This window comes from Rhipicephalus sanguineus, chromosome 10 (genome assembly GCF_013339695.2).
Source record: "Rhipicephalus sanguineus isolate Rsan-2018 chromosome 10, BIME_Rsan_1.4, whole genome shotgun sequence".
In the NCBI taxonomy this organism is placed as follows: Eukaryota; Metazoa; Arthropoda; class Arachnida; order Ixodida; family Ixodidae; genus Rhipicephalus; species Rhipicephalus sanguineus.
The window spans coordinates 6553833-6574531 of record NC_051185.1 but is presented as its reverse complement, the minus strand read 5'-3'; the positions used below and the strand labels follow the sequence as shown (position 1 = coordinate 6574531).

The 20699-nt window shown below is 47.5% G+C and overlaps 1 protein-coding gene across 2 annotated transcripts in view; it reads left to right on the top strand.

The window, feature by feature from the left end:
* Nucleotides 1-20699, top strand: part of LOC119406905 (uncharacterized) — a 142277-nt gene that overhangs the window by 29565 nt on the left and 92013 nt on the right. For both annotated transcript variants that reach the window (XM_037673679.2, XM_037673681.2), the window contains exon 2: nt 5203-5295. In XM_037673679.2, coding sequence (XP_037529607.1) covers nt 5203-5295 — 93 coding nt within the window. The remainder of the gene's footprint in view (nt 1-5202; nt 5296-20699) is intronic.

The following is a 20699-nucleotide window of genomic DNA, read 5'->3' as shown; positions in this document are numbered from 1 at the left end:
TAGTTTACGTTTGTACGTGTAGTCGAGTGGGAATCGCACGCGCATTCAAACCGTCCGATGCGTCAGTCGACGCGTCTGATGGATGCGTACGCTGTTAGAACTTGTTGGAAGCTCGCTGTCAGCTCGTCGGAAATTCATCTTTGGAAACCAACCACACTAATTGGACGAGGAATGAAGATCGTGTCAGGAGCGCTGACTCACGGCTAATAATTCATTTGAAGAAAATTTTTATTTGTAGTTGTAAGTCAGAGCTCGTGTCGCGATCTTCTTTCCTCGTCGGATTGGTGCTTGGTTGTCAAAGGTGAAACTCTACCGGCGGCGCGCCCAAGTTTTTCTTCTCGCCAAGTATTTCTAAGTCGACTCGAACACCCAGCGAAGTAATTAAATACTCTCTCGGATGATTATTCTGCATGAAAGTCGCACATAAATAGATCCGCAGAGGCATCGATTCATGAGCGAAATACAGCTAGGTAAATGACTTCTGCTTGACAATTGGCAGTCATTCAACAAGGATACCTGGCTTCCAGCCAGCCAATATAAAAATCTGTGGTATCAGTTGTGTCAAACAAGTTATAGGCAAGCCTTGCTGTGTTTTCATCTTTTTAAAGCGGTATGCAGGGTTATAATATCCTACCTGGCTCTCTGAACGAATGCAACGCACTATGTACGTGTTATAATGTGTCGTTATTTTATTTATTATCCACGCCTGTCACTGTTTGCCTCATAAGTGAAAGCAGTTGTTCACCGTTCACAAGCTTCTATTTATCAGTCGCGGTGAGAATTACATGTATTCCTGAAACGACGTAAATTAGTCTCACGTTTAATTAAGGACACTGCTTCGTCGTCCCAATCCTTATCACCGAATCCGCACCCCTTAACTGCCAGTTGCAGGCATAACTTGATGAAGATTGGGCGAGGCATGTTCAACTGAGCGCTAGCGCATCAATCGGGCTCACGATACCTGTAAGTAGGCCGGCAGTCCGGTAATGAAAAGCGTTTATTCAAGGTGTGGACATGTCCGAGTCAGAACGATGGTTCCCACACTCTAGAATCCTGGGAGGCCCTGCTCCGCAGCCCAGACCCAAACGTCCAGCGGGACATTATCAGTCAAGCCCTTGCTGCTGCCGTGTCTCAAGGGATTCCGGCCAACGGCTAGGGGCGACGGGCAATGCCTGACGTGACTGACCGATTTTTAAAATAAAAGTTTCTTTTTCTCTCACTCTCTCAAGTAAGGGAGCGCTATAAGTACATTAGGAGGTAAGTAACGTAAATCCTACGTGTTAGTGGTCGGGCGCTGTCAGGATGGCAGCGCAATCTGGCCACAAGGCAATCGGGCCACAACATCAAAACGTGACGCAAAGTGTATTATCGCACCGTATACAGTGACAGCGACCGAAATAGTCTTTGAGGAAACGTGCGCTTACGAAGGTGCGGCGCGCGCCGCTTGAACAACTTGCGAACGCAGTCGTCGCTGTGTGCAGACAGGAAGGAAGCTCGCGACCCGCGGACTTGTTTACGCAAACTCTCACGGCGGCGTGCGCGAGGTTTATCGTTCTACACACGTGCTCAAATCTCTTCAGCAATGTGTGCCTGCAGTTGTGTGACTTGCACTTGTCGGGGAGGTGCGCGAGAAAGCGCTGGTTACGCATATCAGCAACAGCAGCAGCGCGCGGCCTCGTCAACACTTTCTCCGAGCTTTTGTCTAAGGGGCCGCTTTGCGTACTCTCTACGAAAAAAAAAAGGGGGGGGGGTTACTTGCACCCTTTTCGGCGAGTCCTGACATTCCACGTGTATAACACTCTTTAAATATGCACGTTAACTCTCTTTTGAAAAGTTGCGCCTTCCATGACTCTCAGAAGAGAGTATAATGATCTTGAAAAGAGAGTTAAAGGGCCCCTCACCAGGCCACATAGCAAATTTTAGTTAGACGCTGGAAGTTGTTGCGTGCCGAATGAAGAGCAGCATGCCGCAAGAATTTTTCAAATCGGTTCATTACGAGCTGAGAAAAACAATAATTTGCAGCGGCGCGAAACCATGATGCGAGGAGGCGAATTTCAAACCCTTGCCACTCGCCCCGTGTAGCCTTAGCAAGCGAAATCCCTTCCCTGCCCTCTTCACTTGACACATACGCATGAACACGTCATGCGCATGCATGGTCACGTGCGCATGACGTGCCCGAGCCAGCCCGAGCACGCGAGCGGCGTTGCACGGCCGCTACTTTTGTTTTTATGTAGAGGCCGTGGGCGTTTTGTCGGCGTTCTCTGTGGTGTACTGCCTCTTTCTGAGGGACGGGCATGAAAGTTTAGACATTTGTACGGGCACGAGAGTGGCGGTATCATGAGCCAGTGCCGCATCAACGTTTACTTGGACGCGGTAGAATAAATGAGCATAATGAGTGCTCGAACGCGCCAGAACATTACTTTCGTTTCCAGGGCTGGCGTCTGCTCGATGCGCTAACCGCGGGCACACGAACGCATGGGCAAGGGAGGCACATTAGCCCCGCATCTCGCTGCAATGCACGAAAAAAAAAATGAAAAAAGACGCACACATTCCCTTTGTGTGTTTCATTATTTCTCTCAAGTTTTATTAATCTATTCAAGCAACAAATTACACAAACTACACATGTCGTGTCAAATAATTATCGCAGTGTCACGTGCTACTGTTGGCTACGTCAGAGCACAGTCATCTACGTAGAGGAGCAACATCACAGCACTACCATCTACGTAGGGCCATTTTCTCATGTACGTCATCCCCTCATTCTCTAAAGAGCGCGCCCGCGAGAGGAAGGGCAAGCAGCGTTCACCTCGAAATTTGACCCATTTCCGCGGCGCGTAGCGTTGCAAATTTTGGCAGACGTGTTCGTGAACGCCCAGTGTATGCATTGCGCTCGTTAGCTCAAAATTGTCAAACCTGGTGAGAGGCCCTTTAACGTCTATATTTAAAGACAGTTACACACGTCGCAAGCCAGCACTTGCCGAAAAGAGTGGTAGGTAATCCATTTCTTTCTCAGAGTGTACACATTGACTAATCTAAATTTGGCTGTGGCTGAATAATCTGTCATATTGTTTGATGTACTTGGTTTCCGCTGACAAAGTAATCAATATTTATTGATTTTATTTGGCTTTCGAGATACTTATTATGTTTTTTTTTTGGATGTCGTGTAATGTCTAGCGTTGCTTCAATCAGTTAAGTTGAAAGCCAGCGCCGTTCGTACCCCCCTTCCCACCCATTTCTCTCTCTCTCTCTCTCTTTTTTTTGTGTGCCGGCATTTAGTAATTCTAAATAAGCGAGGGACGTTTCCTAGCTAGCTCACCAACAGACCTCGCGAAAAATGCAACGTATTCAAAAGACATGGGACCAAGATGCAACCAAAATGACCCACTTTTTCGACGTAAATATTTAAGTGTCTCAAGAATGGGCTGTTCTTCGCTACAGCATGCGAGGCGGTGAGGAATGCACAAATTACTGCACCGGCAGGGAGCGCGCATTTTTCACTCAGTAATATAACACAATCAATCAATCAATCAATCAATCAATCAATCAATCAATCAATCAATCAATCAATCAATCAATCAATCAATCAATCAATCAATCAATCAATTAATGCAGAAGAAAATGTTGATCACTGATTTATTGACCGAATTGTTATACTACGTTTCTAAATGGAAAACGCGGGCTTTTATCTATCATGTGTGCAATACATCATTTACTTGGTTGAGCTCGCCCAACTTGCCGTGTTAATGCATTATTTATGTTTTGATGTTCTGGGAGAACGTTGTTTGACATGTGTGTCTGTGTGGGTTTTTTTATCCGTGTGTTTCTTTCTTCCCGTGTCCCGGTTTTACAGTGAGAACTCTGACAGTTTTTAATCACCATGTTCTGTTGCTTCATGTCATGTGATACCGTGACACATTTGTGTGTTGTATGTTCGACACCTCTATGATCTAAGGAGTAGCCGGCGCCTTATTTGTGTGTCAACATCTCCTTTTACATCGTATCAATAAAAATAAGAAGAAGAAGAACAACAAGAAGAACGACGGTCTTTTTTTAGACTGCGTTGAGCGTCCATGTAAGCTTATATGCAAGAGACATGCAAGAGACCAACGGAAATGTGTGCCCGCATCGGCGATTGGCTTGTTCTTCATCGTCCTCCTCTTTCGGCGCCGGCTCGTCCGTTTATTTGAGAGAGGGCTCCGCAGACTTGTTATGGCTGTCGAAAGGATGCGTTGCGCGGAGGCTTGCTTCTGCAAACGCCATCTGGCCGAGGAAACCCACTTTAGGCAAGCTGGTCTCCTACAGCTGTGCTTCCGTTATACGACCCAGGTGGCCTAACACCGAAAGTTGTTATCGATTCTCTCTTTATATTGGGATTCTGAGGTGCACTATCCTAACACGAGCCGTGGCGTAATTTCAGCACAGCCCAAGACTATTGCTTACGCGTATGATGTTGTGTTAACGAGCAACACTCGTCACACTAATATTGCTTCTCATCATTATCATCAATATCTATAAAGAATGTTTCGCTAATTGCGCTACTTAAAGGGACGCTAAAGTGAAATGGTGAGTGAGTTTAGAATGCTAAAATGCTCTTTGAAAACTCCACTGTCGTTGATTTCACTGTCAAAGGTTTCACACTAGAAGAGAAAAAAGAGAGAAACTTTATTACAAAACTAAGAACGCGGGCGGGACCTCAACGAAGGTGAAGATTTCATTTTTGAATTTCTTGCCGAAATCTCTCCACATGGATGTCAGCGTGACGTCACGAATTTCAAAGTGGTTTTTTTTTTTCGTACTTTGGCAACATTCGATCAAAGAAATTTCCTGAAACTTGGTACGTGAAGCCTCTGCCCCCCCCCCCCCCCCCCCCACTCCCCCAGAGGAAAGTGTACTTGATTTTTACCAATCAAGAACTACATAGGCTCTTATAGACGCCGTCAAAACCAATGACATCACAGCGAGTGTGTGCGGGAACGTCAAGGTGACGCCGCCCCCTGTATTTCCTTTTTTTGCGCGTTTTCCCGCTTACTACGTGTTTTCTCATAGGGGTGCTTTTGGCATTGTGAAAAGTTCCTTTTCTAATACGAGAAAAATTTTTGTTTCTCTCTAATGTACCTTTAGCTTTGATTCCGGGTCATTAAAGCAGAGATGGGGGCATTTACTGCTCGGTTCTAAATTAACGCCGGTGGCCCCTTTTCTGCGCAGAGTGTCGTTCGGCAGCCTCAAGGGCTCCATGGTAGAGACGCTCGTGTATCAGGACCAAGGACCCGCCCACGAACTGGCACCACTTCTCAACGGGTGAGTTATATCTACATCGAGGTTTATACGCTGCTGCTTCTCGTTCGTGGGACAAAGGAGCGACATATTTAGTCGCCAGGATCAACGGAAACGCTTAGACTGCACGGGGAACAAGAACACATTTCTGGATTAAGAGTACCGTAAGAGATGTTTCAGATGTTGCAGAAACTGTATCCAACGCCTTTCGCACTGCGCACTGATAACGGACATAGGTCGTGATCATTTGACCTATGGGTGCACGAAAAAATATTTGTACGTTATCAGCGGTAATCTGTGTCACTACCCTTTATGTTTTGGACTCTGCCCACAAAAACTATTTGTACGCTGGCTTCTCTCTTGTTTGTTTATTGATTCGATATCGATTTCATGATGCTGGAATAGGCGGCTTTAAAGCAGCCTACCTTCGCATGTTCTCAGAACTAAAAGAAAAAGAAAACACCTATTAAGGTTGGGAACCAAGTTATCTGATGCTAAAGCTGGTCTCGATATGACGAACCTGGCGTCATCTACATTATCTCAACGTCGTTTATCGATGAGGCAAGTTAGGAGAAGGTGAGCTCTCAAAACCATGAACTCGTCGAACAGGATAATTCGTCGGTGCGGTTATTCATCGGCAATTCTCCGCTCTTGATCCTGGAAACTCTAGACTCGGTTCCACACATGCGTGTATCGTGATCCTTAAGGCATTCGTCCATCACGTGCAGCCATACGCGCGTTTTTGAAATGCGGGCGCACGGCACCGAGCGTAACGAATGACACGGTTCGTGTTACTCGCCGACGCGTGAGCAGCTGCTCGGCCATGTGTGCGGCCATTCCGCGCTCGGTGAGATGACCACGGACACGGCAGGCAAACCGTCAAGGTTACCTGCGCAGAGATATGCTCCAAGAAGAACGGTTTCGGGAGCAAAAAAAAAAAAAGAATGTGTAAATTATTTCATTTTTATTTAATATACATCTAAGCCTACGCAACATTCTTGCAACGACAGCGACCCCTTGTGTTGCTCCGTGCTTATAACTTTCAGAACATAATCAAGGTATATGTAAACTGGTAGCGTAACTTCCGTAGAAGCCCACGTGTCAAGCCGGTGGCTAGTTGTTGCAACAGTCGCCTTCTATGTGAGGAGGGGACAAACAGAATTAAAAAAAGAAAAAGATGACGTCACAACCGGAAGCGGAAATGACGTCACGTTTTAACGCGATGGGCGCGAAATTATGAAATTTTTTGACAGGGCGCCTCTTCTTACTTTTTTTTATAGCTGCACGTTCTTTTTCTTATCACTATGACGGCTCCATAATGGAAGCCTGCAAGATAACGGGAAGACGAAAAAGACAGATTTGATAAATAAGGTGTATTTTATTGGCGAAATATTGCAGTTGAACAGGATATTACCCCAAAATATATAACACAGAAATCAGAAGTAGCATAATAATTCAACGTGCACACAAACCTTGCACACATGTTGCTCTTGCATCCGTAGACAGCGCAGAGTTTCTTCGCGTAGCGTGGCGGACTCATCGTCCCGAAGGGCGACAGCACGCCGGCCGTGCGCTGGCAAAACACAGTCACTGAAACGGTTCCCGATGGCTGCGACGGGCTATATTACCTTCTGCCAAGTACCACGACTAGAAAACAACGCTTATGCGAGGAAATCACCTACGGACGACAGGCACAAACCTACCGCGCAAAAACGAGCGACGCCATTTGCATCTGAAAATGCGCAAAACCGTTGGCCCATGTTACCAGACTGCCTGCATGTGCCCGCTGTTTCTGAAAATAAACGAAAAAAATTGGCCACTCAACCACATACCCAAGACTAAAGTTTGATTAAAGTAATCTATTAATTTAATTCGTGACAAATAAAATTAAAACTAATGAAAATAAACGTTTATTTAATTTTTTTTGTTTTCATTATTTTTCCCCCCCTCACCTAGTAGCGCTTTAATCGTCACGCGGGTGTTGATGTCTGTCGCAATAGGTTTCCGACCACTTTTCGTTCCGACTTTCGCGACCTATTTAGATTGACCTTGACATAATTACTTATAACGCGTCACCGGCAGTCACGTGACCGCTTATGAACGTGACTGACCACTATACCGCAGTGACTGCCTTGTGACTCCTGTATTACGAAATCGTGGACGCTCGAACGCAGCCTAGTGACGACAAATTGCTTCAGAAGATTGCTTTTTTGAACAGCATTACGGATTATTTCATTTATTTATTTTTAAGCAGGAGAACGTGTAAGCGTAGGACAGGCACGTAGGCAAGGGGGGGGGGGGGGGGGGCGTTGATAACCGCCCCGAAATTCGTCCAGCCTTTTATGTTCCCGGGCAATTTTTTTTTTCTTTTTGCCATGAAAAGACTTTCTTTCAAATAATTAAACCTTGCCCCCCCCCCCCCCCCCCCGAAAAAAAATCCTGGCTACGTGCCTGGCGTAGGATACCAATTACACGGCGAAAACCGCACTCGGTGTATTTGCCTATACTGTCTTTGCGGCGTCAGAGACTTCGACAAGCCAGTAGCTAATGTGCGGCACAGGGTCACTGCATGTATACGCAGTCCCCGTGACCCTCTACGACACACTTGCATGTGCATTACACGATGCCTACATACATTGTCGAGTACACCTTCCGAACACTTCACATTGGTCGGGCTTTCGCGGGTTCACGGCAGTGTCTATCGGAGCGCTGAAGATGTTAATAGCATCGCAACATTATACATTCGCCTTACGACGGCGTCGGCCGCATCGAAATACCGCTAGTAAACGAGCGCCTGTTTTCGCACATAGTTTAGCTTGACCACTCGAAGATTCCCAATACGGCTCTCCAGTAGTCCGAAAACGCTGTCCACATCCCGCTGCGTAGCGCCACCGGGCTTGTGCGTCGTCTTTAGTTATACGATAGATTGGCTCACCGTGGCCCACTTATTTTCTTTTTCTCCTGACCACACCATCTCAACCGGCCGTTGCTGCACTGTCAAGTGAGCGAACGTGCATATGTACGTATATAAAAGCTACAGCTACAATGGCAACGGACCGCGAAGCAAGTAGACGTGCACGCATGGAAGGGGCGTGTCCGCGATCCACTTCACAGCGCGGCGACTGAAGCACGCATCGGGAAATAAATTAGGAGCAAGGAAAAAAAGGTGCAGCTATTTGCAAAGTTTGGAAGGGATTACGTCATTCGGATAAAAAATAAATACAAAAATAAGATGAGAAATATGCTCAACGCAACGCAAAGTTGCAAGTATGACGTAAGTAAGCGTTGTGCAAGGTGTGATTAACAGATGCTGGCGGGGGTTCACGACTAGACAAGCTTCAGGTCAACCACGCGCTCTTAACATGTTCAAGCATCCCATTAAGTTTGACTCAATTATTTAATGGTCGAAAGCGTTTTCCACATCAACCATTTACTGACTATATTGGTTATTCGTATGTTGGTGACCGGAGAAAAAAATTAAGACGACGGCTCAGGGCCCATTAACTTCGTCACAGTTCACGGTCTACGTATCTATTTAGTACCTGCTACAGAAAAAAAAATCACTCTGAAAGTCAATTGATTATCGAAGGAACAAATAGCGGCCGATGAAGGAAGTCGATAGGCACGACTTAAGTATGAACGACAGGGAGCACAGCTATCCGATCACTGCACCGTTTTAGCCGGAAAGACTACATACGTCGAGGTGGGATGATCGCGTCGTGTGTTGCTTGTCACCTGTCGCGGCTAGCGCGCGTCGTACGATGTTTCGTGCACAGACGAGCAGCGCACGCAGCGCAGAATTTCGTGACGCCGCCGAAACAACAACAACGACAACGGCGTCAACAAAGAGGCAACAAAAAGGGCTACAGACGACGCCCACATATGTGTACACGGCATTGCACGCGTCAGGGACTTTTTTTTCTGTTGCCTTTTTTCGCTGCTAGACGAGTTGCGCAGAAGCAGCAGTCTGATTGCTGTCTTGCGTGTTCCGCACTGCCAACCTTGTCTTCCGAACTGCGAGTTACGCGCGATTGCGGGGAGTGAGAGGGAGAGGAGGAAGAGACGCTGTTTGTGCAGCCCCATCCGAGAGAGCCGAAGACGAGGCAAGGACGCCACTCTCGGCATCCTCTCTCTCAGCGGTGTACGGGAGCAGGCCACCGATTTCCTTGTGCGAGCACGAGAGACGTACGTTTCGGTCGCTTCTCTTTAATCCACCCTGTTGCGCGCGCGAACCTCGTAGAGAAAGAAAAAAAAAATCGACAACGAGAAAGAAATGCACGTAAAAGCACGCGTCCGGGTTTCTTTCTTTCTTTCTTTCTCTCCTTTATTACCATGCGCGCGCGGGCCGAAAGATAAGCGCTGCACTACGTGCCAGCGAGCGTATATGCGATGGACGTTGCAAGGAATGAGACGCCCCCTCGTTAATTTGTAGCGACGATAATCGGTGATCGATCAATAGGTTCGTTATTAATCACCACCGGTTAGTCCCATCGACCTATCAATTTAAAGAGCAGGCCCATCAGGAACTCACGAAGTGCGGAGAAGCTGTTGAAGTTAAGCGCTGAAAGAGCGAAAAGAGAGAAATGAATAAAGAGAAAGAAATGGTCGGCTGAGTGGACCGGAAGTAGGTACGTGCGCATGGGTGAATATAAACGTTCATGCACTTCCCACTGCGGTGGTCCCCGTAAGTTCCTGTTCGTGAACTAACTCTGGGTGAACAATCACGAGCAGATGAACAGAGTCACTGTGGTGAAAATCGTCAGGCACAGCTAGTGAACACGGAGGAGATAGTTGCCTCTCGATGATACAAAAAGTCGCTTAGTGATGGTTAGCCTCAAATACCTCAATGTTCGATCTTCCGTCTCTAGAGGCAACAGACGCAGGCTACAAAATCACACTTAGTTCTCAAGTTAACCACTCTATCTTCCCACCAGCTATCGTTTAGATACCATTAAAAGGCTTGTGGAAGCTCAGAAGAGAGAGAAAAGGGTATGATAGGAAATGTAGGGAGGTTAACTAGGACAGATATCCGTCTTGCGACACTGGGGGGGTACAATGCTACGCTACGGAGGGGCATGACCCTACGGTGAGGGGGGCAATGGGAGATGACACTAGACAAATAAGAAAGAAAGAGAGATAGAGAGATAAACATAGCACATGCACACAGCCACTACCATGCAAGACACAGGGCGACCCTGCCGATCATGCAGTTCATACAGGCCGATCATGCAAGTTCATACGGTAACCGGAGAGGCGCGAATGCAGCCTTCTTGGCTCCACTGGATGGGTGACTGACGTTGCCTTGATTTCCTTTCGGTGCACTTCGAACAACGCGTCCAAGAGCCAATCACGATTACCAATCGTAACCGTCATTTGAGCTGCGGGGCGATGATTATGATGACAAGATTAGGGTGAGTGTGGGACCAAGCAACGCCTCGCCGATTCCCACAGTGCGTGGGATCTTCTGTACAGCGGAAATTCGTTGTACACAATCATTCGGTCGATCCGCTCCGAACGCGGCTCGCTTGGATCCCTCAGCCGTAGCCCGTCAATACAGGCAACGCCGGGAGCAGCGCCGGTGGGCGGGGCGTATTCAACTCGCGTGGCGAATTCGTGCGAAGGATGTATGCGGGGAGAGAAGCGGTCAAGGCGCTTCGTGAGTGTCAGCGCGTGCGCGTCGTGCGGCGCGTACCCTTGCCGCGCGACGCTCCGAGTTGGACGTGCGGCGGTATCGTCGGTGAGCAGGTGAGGCGGCGCACGCCCACCAGCCCGACACCTTCGTTTGTGTAAATTAATACGCCACGCACGCCTCTTTAACCCGTGTCCGTGCACAGATCAAGGTAGTCGCGTGCGGATGTTTATAACGAACATGAGTGGGGGCCAACTGCGGCGCTGGAGAACGATATGTACAGAACTTCAAGCGCTCATTACGAGAGGGGTTCGAAGGAACAGTTTGCGTCGGAAGCACGCACATTACTTTGCTCGTGACCGTTCGTTTGTAGGTATAGCCTATCTCGTCTCGTTACAGTGACTGTCAAAAGCCAAATACTGCCGTGTAAGAGTTAGCTAGCTCCTACACGGAAGTTGTGCCCAGATATACAAGCAACACTGAATCGCGACACCGTGGCAAGCACAATCGGCGATAGCCATATCTTGTACTGCCCGCCTGTTTACACATGTCTCATGTTAATTCCGTAATAAATAACGCCGCTCGTAAACATTCAAGAATCTGCGTACACTTTGGCTAAGATAATTTTCATATCCCAGTGATATCTAATGGCAAAGAAAACAGAGAAATACCGTATAAGCATGTATACTCTTAATTACCAGCAGTTATCTAGGCAAACGCGCGAGGGTGAGACAGAAAGTTAGGTGGGCAGAAGAGATTAAGAAGTTTGCGGGTATAACGTGGTAGCAGCAAGCACAGGGCGTAGTCCGCCTGATGATGACGGATCTGTACTGTGAGATGACAGCGAGAGATGTTCCAGCTTGGGTTCCGAGAGTTCCGTGTTATTTGGTGTCATCTGTAATTGTGGACCTGCATTTATTTTTGGATCACCCCAGGCTGATGTGCAGCCGAAAGTTATATGCACTATGTACTGCTGTACAGAGGGAATAACCGTCGTTCGAGTGACTCAGAAATGAGCTTTTTGCAGCGCTCACTGTGACGAGCGTTTAAGCGAAGCTTCCGTGAGTTACAGACGTCGGTGGCGACGGCGGCGACATAATTCACGAAAAACCCGACGCCCGTGAGTATACAGAAATGCGGGTGTACACAAATGACGCTCTCGAAGGTACGCCGGTTACACACGTATTTGTGTGCGCGTTTTCCACGAACTGATGCTCTCACGATCGTAGGCTTGTCGGCGATCAGCTGTTCCTGATATGGCAACCTGATCCTTTATCGCGGACACTTTCATTTCATTGCCTTTCATCGCTGCATTTCATCGTTTCACGCATGACCGTCGTTTTTGCCGGTAGCAACGTAAGGGTTGTACTGCTGAGCACGTGGCTGAAGGTCCAATTCCCGGCATGAAGGAAGGAAAAAGTTAGGAAGGAGCATTGCAAGCTTCGCTTGCCCCCATTTTCCCGATAGGCTCCTAATTTTTACAATACCGTGGAAGAAGTGCTCCTGATGATATTACAGCGCCAACTGCATGTTATGTTTGACGTCACACGCGCGCACTTTCGGGGAATCGCTGCAGGCCCGTCGAAAAAAAAATGGAAAAAGAAAGCGCGACATGCGCAAGTGAAAATGAGCCAAGCTCGGGAACTTTTAATGAGACGGGCGTATTCACGTCGAGAGGCACTCGGGCGGTGCGTGTATGCACGCTCTCGGAATGTTAGATGGAAGCAGCACGCTCGAACACACCCGCACATGACGTCACATCGTTTGCATGGCCCACGCCCGCGCGTGCTCTCTTGTCACGGCGATGACAAGGTCAATTGGGTCCGGCTAATTGTTCCGGGACGGCGAGCCACAAACTGCGCATGTACTACACCGCTCGAAGCGCGCTTTTGCTGTTATGACACGCGGGACAAAGCAGGGAATAAATTAATGCATTATGCATAGCGTAGAGCTCATGGACGATGTGACAACAGGGCTTAACTATTGACCTTGAATTTCTTGATATTGACGAAAAAGCCCACAAAAGACGCAGACACAAGCGTTGGACTGTAATGCTGCTTTAACAAGCGCATACGCTTGTTAATCTACACAAGGGGGGTCTTTCAACAATAAACCAGCTATAGCAGTTGTGTTCCAGCGCTTGTATGCGTGTCCTCTCTATACATGCGTGCGTGAGCGTGTCTTTTGTGGTCTGCTTCGTCAATATTATGTCTCACCAACTAGCCCATCGGTTTATATTGAATTCCTTGCTTTTCGTCGCTCTGATCTGTTATTTTTTTTTTATAGAATCAAACTGATAAAGTGGCTTTTGGGCGTTTTGGTAAGCGATGACGAAAACTTTAAAGCGCACAGCCGAACGAGGACGGTGAAGAAGAACGGAGACGCGCTAAACGCGTGCTCGTGTGTCTCCCGTCGTCTTGACCGCCCTCATCAGGTCGTGCGATTTCAGCTGAACAGTCCAGTGCCACCAGCCCTGGATTCTTCAACTGTATTGCGCAGACTGCGATTGGAATGTGTGGTTGAAAATGAATGCCGTGGTTTCTTGCTTTTATGAAACATAACACAGTTATGTGCGCGTCACTTTTTTGTATATGGCTTATGGTACACAACATACTGCTTGTAGGTTGTGTACATAACCTGTATGACGTACTCTAATATGGACAGACCACTAGCCAATGTAGGCTAATGGTCCAGATAGTTTGTAATCATTTTTTGGATTGGCCAATAAAAATGAAATTGATTGATTGATTGATTGATTGATTGATTGATTGATTGATTGATTGATTGATTGATTGATTGATTGATTGATTGATTGATTGATTGATTGATTGATTGATTGATTGATTGATTGATTGATACCGTCATCACTCCGTTTCGCGCTGTGTCCATTACTGCTGTATTTATTAGTACTCATTACTAGTACTCATAAAATTATACTGTCACCCCACATGCCTTGTTTTTACTATTGGCCGCTTGAGCGTGATTGTAAAATAATCGGTACATCGGCCTCTGTCAGGCATTTTCTTGTGTTTTTCCGTGTCACGCGGTGCAGTGTACGCCTGAAATCTTTCTTCAAAAAACTAAAAAAAAAGCAAGTCCTATATTATGCGCCGTAATCAAATGCTCGCTATACTCGAGGCGCCGGAGCGGCTAATCAGGCTGTGTCCACATCACGTAATGGAGGAATTCAGATTATGCTTACAGTACACATCCTGTATTTGTCTTTGCCAGAATTTATAAACTTGAATTAACAGACTTTACTAAATCAGCTAAGACGAAACGCGTGTACACCCGTGCACACCAGAGTGCAGTACGTAGAAGTAATTAAGGCAGCGAATGCACAGTCGAATCTCACATCCGCAAACTTACACAGGGCCTCCGGTACTTTGCCGATTTCTAAACGCCAGCGTTGCTGGAATAGTAATGCCCTCAACGCTATATTTAGCCGTGTGCGGTCTCTGACCCGCTATCGATTTCTGCGGTATACAAGCGGCGCTCTAACGTCTCGAACGCACGGACACCCAGCCTCAACTTCGCAAGAATTAGACCACTTTACTATCACTTCTTGCTTTCCTGGTGAGAGGCGCAGAAAAATAAACGGATAGATAGATACGAATCACGTGACGTCATATTCCTACTGATCGAGGCCCACTTTGCACGTGCAGACCGCCAAAGGAGTGGTTTATCTGCGAGCTATAAAAGGAACACCGCGGAACGGTTCGTGGTGGTCGAATCGTCGTCGTCTGTGCAGCGCAGTCGGTCGCCCTCATCCCACGATGTGGTGCGCGTGGCGGAGAAACTGCACAGCCGCTCGTTGGAAGGCCCACGCTGTTCGACGGATGGCACAGCCGGTAGCGATGGCCTATATATACCGTCTGGACTGCCGCGTGAATCCGTTGCACGCGGATGTGCGCCCGTGTGTGGCGATTTTGTAAGACCAGCGCGGCGACAGTTTTATCGCTACTAATTGCGGCGTCCTAATCTTCTTACGTTGGGGTCCTCTTTCTTTCTTTCTTTCTTTCTTTCTTTCTTTCTTTCTTTCTTTCTTTCTTTCTTTCTTTCTTTCTTTCTTTCTTTCTTTCTTTCTTTCTTTCTTTCTTTCTTTCTTTCTTTCTTTCTTCTTCTTTCTTTCTTTCTTTCTTTCTTTCTTTCTTTCTTTCTTTCTTTCTTTCTTTCTTTCTTTCTTTCTTTCTTTCTTTCTTTCTTTCTTTCTTTCTTTCTTTCTTTCTTTCTTTCTTTCTTTCTTTCTTTCTTTCTTTCTTTCTTTCTTTCTCATTTATCATTGTATAAAAAGGCGATGCATTACGGACGTACACCTCTCTGTTAATACAGCTGCCAGAGGGCTGTGAAACGGCAAAGTGTAACTTTCAGTTGCACTTCGTTCGCATTATGCAATCAACAACTGCTACAGTTGCTGAAGAGTACTGTACTAGATCCAACATTGTAAGCAAACCACCGCAATGTGTGGTTATTGTATGTATTCATGACTTATTCCTGTCCTCATCACCATCCTTTATCACTATTTTCGTCCCTCTTTCCTTTTTTGCCCTGCGCAGGGCAGCAAGGCAGGGCATACAAGTTCAAGCCGACTTCTCTGATTTTATCCCATTTATGTGATGGCTTTCTCCTCTCTCTCTGATTATGATGAGTGATATCGTAACTCATATCACTGATAATGAAATGAGTTGCATTTGTCATGTTGTGCTGTTAATTAATCTATTTTATCTCTTGCTTTTGATTATTTTCGTGTCATTTTTCTTCAATAGTAAGTTTCACTATTAAATTATGCATTCATTTTATTGTTAATCACGCTTACTACTCATTGTTTACCCGTACTTTCGCTGTATTTTTGTAATTACCCCATTCATGCAATCATAAGAGGTCCCCCTGTCAGTTTCTCCGAAACTTTGCGAGCACCTGCTGTAATATGTTAGCCATGTAACTCAACTGAACTATTTTAATAAACTTGGCTCTCCCTCCCTCTCTCTCTCTCGTTCTCTCTCAATCTGTTTCCGACCAACGTTCCCGAGATGTGCCAGCTGCCCTACTGTTATCGTCGTCGTCGGGAGGATGGTTGAGCGCAATGAAATAAGGTGTTTCTTTCTTTCTTTTTTTTCTGTCACCTACACGAGAGGTGTGAGTGTGGGACGACCTAACTCGGGAACAGAGGGCGCTCTACCGGAATGAATGCCGTGACCGGAATTCCGATTCATGCTCTTCGCGCGTCTGACTTCTCGACGACGGCACGTTCGATCTAGTTGCACGCGCCTATACGCCCCTACGGCATAGTGGAACTCAACATCACGTCCCACGTTCTGGAAATAGCTCAGCGGGGGCGAATATATCTTCAGCGGGATGCTGCTGGGGGTGGCTGACGTGCGACCGACAGTGCATAGTGGCGGTGTAGAGGCCGCGGCAAACGTATGAACTATATGGCGTTCCTTTGCGCGACTCACCTTCGAAGCTCAGCGGCTACGGCGTTGCACTGCAGAGTTCAAGGGTGCGGGTTCGATTGCCGGGCACGGAGACATCGTATCGATGGGGGCCAAAAATAGGAGCAACGCTATATTTAGATTCAGTTGCACAGCAAATAACCCCAGGTAGTTTGAACTAATCCGGTGCCCCACACTATGGCACGTGCCATAATCATGTCGTGGTTTTGACGCCAAAAACCCCAAGCGAAGGCATGCAAACGACGGAACAAAAAAATTGCCCGAGAAGTCACAATACACGCGTGCGCTATGACCTATATATATGGCATCATGAGAAGTGTACTGGTCTCGATATCCATGTGGGGCATCATGTGTGTGTGCTTGTGCGTGTCATATTTGAGTGTACAACATTTAGGGCTGTTTCTTGGTTTTACATGAGACAATAGGTTCCTTTCTTCTTCTTGCTCGTTTACTACTATTACTACTGCTGCTGCTGCTACAACAACCAAAAGCAGCTGCAGCGACCGAAAAGTGTTCCAGAATTCGAGTGCGTGTATATGAGTTAGTATTATACGCGAGACTTTACAGTACGTATTTGCACGAGTGTGCCTCTGGATCACCATAGCCATCACGTAGCAGAGTGCGCAGATGCATCCCGCCAACCGGCACGCCGCGCATATAATGTATAGCTGCTGTAGTGGAGGTGGGTTGCACTCTGTATACAGCATCCTCTCGCCGCTATCTCGAGCTCCACGCCTCTTCTTCGGCGCACCCAATATATACATGCACTCCGTCCAACGCAAGGATCTCCGTGTTTGGCTCTCCTTTCCCCGAAGCAAGCCCGGTAGGTTGTGTATTTTCATGCGAAGGCATATTTGTCCACGGTGCGTTATTTTTTCCCCGTTCGTTCCAGAGGGGTGCGCGTCTTCGGTTTTGTGCTTCGCGTTGTGCAGTTGCCGTCGTTGTCTCGGCGCTCGCATCTCGTCCACGCAGCCGCAGTTTCTTTTCCCCATAGCGGTGCACATTTCCCGTTTTCGTTATCGTCCTGCATAGGTTCTTGCTTTGCCTTACTCACAGCTGTTTCTGTTCCGTAGCTGGCAGAAGGGGCAAGTGGCGCGCACTTAGCGACGGCTCGTTCGTTCGATACGAGAGAAGCTTTCTTGCCCGCAGCAGCCCGACGGTATCGGCGTTATCGCGGCCTCGCTGACGCACCTCGGTTGCTGCTCTCTTGTGTGCGTGTTTTTTTTTTCTTCGACAGACATCCCGGCCGGTCGGGCACCCCGTGCTTTACCGCTTAAGTTCAGCGCAGTGCTGCACGCGGTAGCGCTTGCGTGATGTTCGCTGTGCGGACAAAAGTTGTGCAGGCATTGCTGTATGGACACTGCACGACCACATCGTCAGTGTGTGGACAAAAGCACTTGTCTTTAGTGGTTCATAAATGTATTGGTCTGTTGCTGCATATTTGTTTTGCAACAGTTTGTTTTATAGAGCAGCTTTGACAATGAACAGCACGTGCCTATACGTAAAGTTTAGCTCTGCCAGGGAGCTTATGATTGATTGATTGATTGATTGATTGATTGATTGATTGATTGATTGATTGATTGATTGATTGATTGATTGATTGATTGATTGAGTGGCACGCATGGGGCAACTTTCATTGTGGGACGGCGTAGGACAGCATGTTCTTCGAATTACTAATGACCCCCGAGTATGCTTACACCGAAATCTCAGTATACAAGCACGCCTTTTTAAATTTCGTCGCCATCTAAATGCAGTCGTGCTCACTGGTGGCATCCGAACACGTGGTCCTGTGCTTAACAACATAATGGTGTGTATATGTAGTCATGTTTGTAGCTCTTGAGAATAGTTTTGTAAGAAGGACGTCACATGAACGCACCCATAACCGCACGCGGCGAAGTCATGCGCTGTTCCTGATAAGCGGTAAGATTCAAACAGTTTGAAAGACAGCGATATGTTGTAGGTGGGGTCAGTGTGAGGTCAAGTGAGTATAACTGTAGGTAATCATAGGTATGAAATGTAACCATCTCTCGGTGTACATTCGCCTTACGAGCACCGACATACGAGTGTACCTCCGTTCCGTAGACAGCGCATGCATCTAACGCCTGACGTGCCACTTAACTGCAGCGAACTACCGAAGCATCGTGCGTGAAAGCGTGCACGCGCACTACGGCGCATAAGAGCACGGACACATCACGCGCGGTCAGCACGCACGAAGAAAAGCAGCAGCATCGGACCGCAACGTTTAGCTATGCGTCGCGTCCGTGGCGCCGAGACGCCGCGGTAAACTGGTGCACCGCTCCCTGAGCCCGAACAATGAAGCGAAAAGGAAAAGAAAAGTAGCGCAACCGTGAAACGGCTGCGCGTACTGCGTCCTCCTGGCGAGGCGATCTATATTCAGAGCGGAGGAACGGGCACCCTCCTCTTGCAAAGGAGCGTGCACGCGCAAATAGCGCGCCGCGCGAGAGCACGCGACTCTTCCTTCTTTTCGCGTCCGCACCAGCGGCCTCTGAGATCTACAAACCCAGAGCAACACGGCGGTCTCTGAGGTAACGCTTTCGTTCGCACTGCCCTGGCCTCACGGTTCAAATCTAGCTCCGAAGAAAATATACGCAGGTTTTAGGGCGAAAACCTTAGACGGCTCATAAAACGCGAAGAGTGACCGTCGGCATCGGCGACGTCAACACGAGCGATGCAAAAAGTGACCACGTAATGACGTCACCCTATGAAGTCATCATGACGTCACAGGTTACCTGAATTAGTTACATCATCGTGACGTCACATCACGAGACATTACATGATGACGTTATTACACGACATCGTCGCTTGGTCAAAGGTGGGCTGATCACGGAGGCACTGCAAAGCCATGCGAGGTGCGCAAAGCTTTCGGGCTTGATCAATACTGAGAAGAAAAAGATGGCTGTCGCCAGAGGCGCAGCCAGAAATTTTTTTCGGGGGGGGGTGCAACCATACTTTATGTATGTTCGTGCGTGCCTTTGTATGTGCGCGTGTATATATGCGCAAGCAAAATGAAAACATTCCGAGTCGTCTGAAGGAAATACATAAGGGACCATGTAACTTGTTCTGTTGAAGCTTTAGAAGCTGCTATATTAGAGTGTGTATGGACATACCTTTGCAATAAGAGCCGCCACTGTGGTCCAGTGGTTATGGTGCTCGCCTGCTGACCCGAAAGACGCGGGTTCGATCACGGCCGCGGCGTTCGCGTTTCGATGGAGGCGAATTGCTAGAGACGCTCGTACTGTGCGATGTCAGTGCACGTTGAAGAAACAGAGATAAAGAGAAAGAGCTTCAAAGGACAGAAGCTGCATCATCACGCAGGCACGAAAGAAATGGAAAAAGATAAATCGGAACCTTAAATACAGTTTACTACCCCACTCATGCTAACCTAACCTAACCTTGTAAGGACAGAACGAATGTACACAAAGACATACGAGAGCACTCTGTGGCAACATACGTTCATTAAATATTTCAGGTTTTCGCGGATATACAACATGGTACACACTGACAGCACGCGACGCTAAATTATCGTTGTTGACAACAAAACTGATGGTGTATTTAAACACTTGGAACCTTCGCTGATAATCTCTTTTGCAGAAACGCCATGCGGGCTTCGCACTTCTTTTATTGCGTTATTTCTGAATGGGACGAGCGTCAATTTAGTAACCTGTCGATTTTAGACAGGCTCATTAATAAAGTAAAGCTAGTACTTATTGGAACTCATTGCAAATTGTTCACTGGCAGACATAGATGAAGCGTAAATATTTATGTATTAGTCATCTGGCTGGAGCATCGGCGCTTCATAATATTATAATCTCGCATTTTTCGTCCGGCATTATGAGTTATCGAAATGGTAAACCCCCGCGCTGTCATCATTCAAATGAGCTGGTCTTGTCACGAGCAATCTATTACCATATACAAATAGGAGCAACCGAGGTAAAGCACGTAGTGCCTCCTTAAGCCGGCACCCTCGGGCGAACCACGATGACTGCGCATTTATTTACGGGGCGGCGCGGGAATCGTTTTTTGCCAGAGAGGAAGAAAACGCGTACGCCGCTTTTGAAGACCAGTTTCGGCGTTTCTCCAAGTCGAGAACTCGTGTGAGTCCGGGTCTCAACGGCTTAACGGACCATCTTTTCTGCTCCGCCGTGCTGTGTTTGTTCGTGAACTCCTTACGGGACCGTTCACATCCATTAGCGAAGCGAAAACGCGCACGACCTGCGGCGCGCCTCAGGGAATTTGCTCCCGCTGTTGGACCGCGTGGTGAGCGCTTACCAAATTTGAAACGAGGTATACTGAACGCGCGCGCAGCGAGAAAAAAATAACGAAGG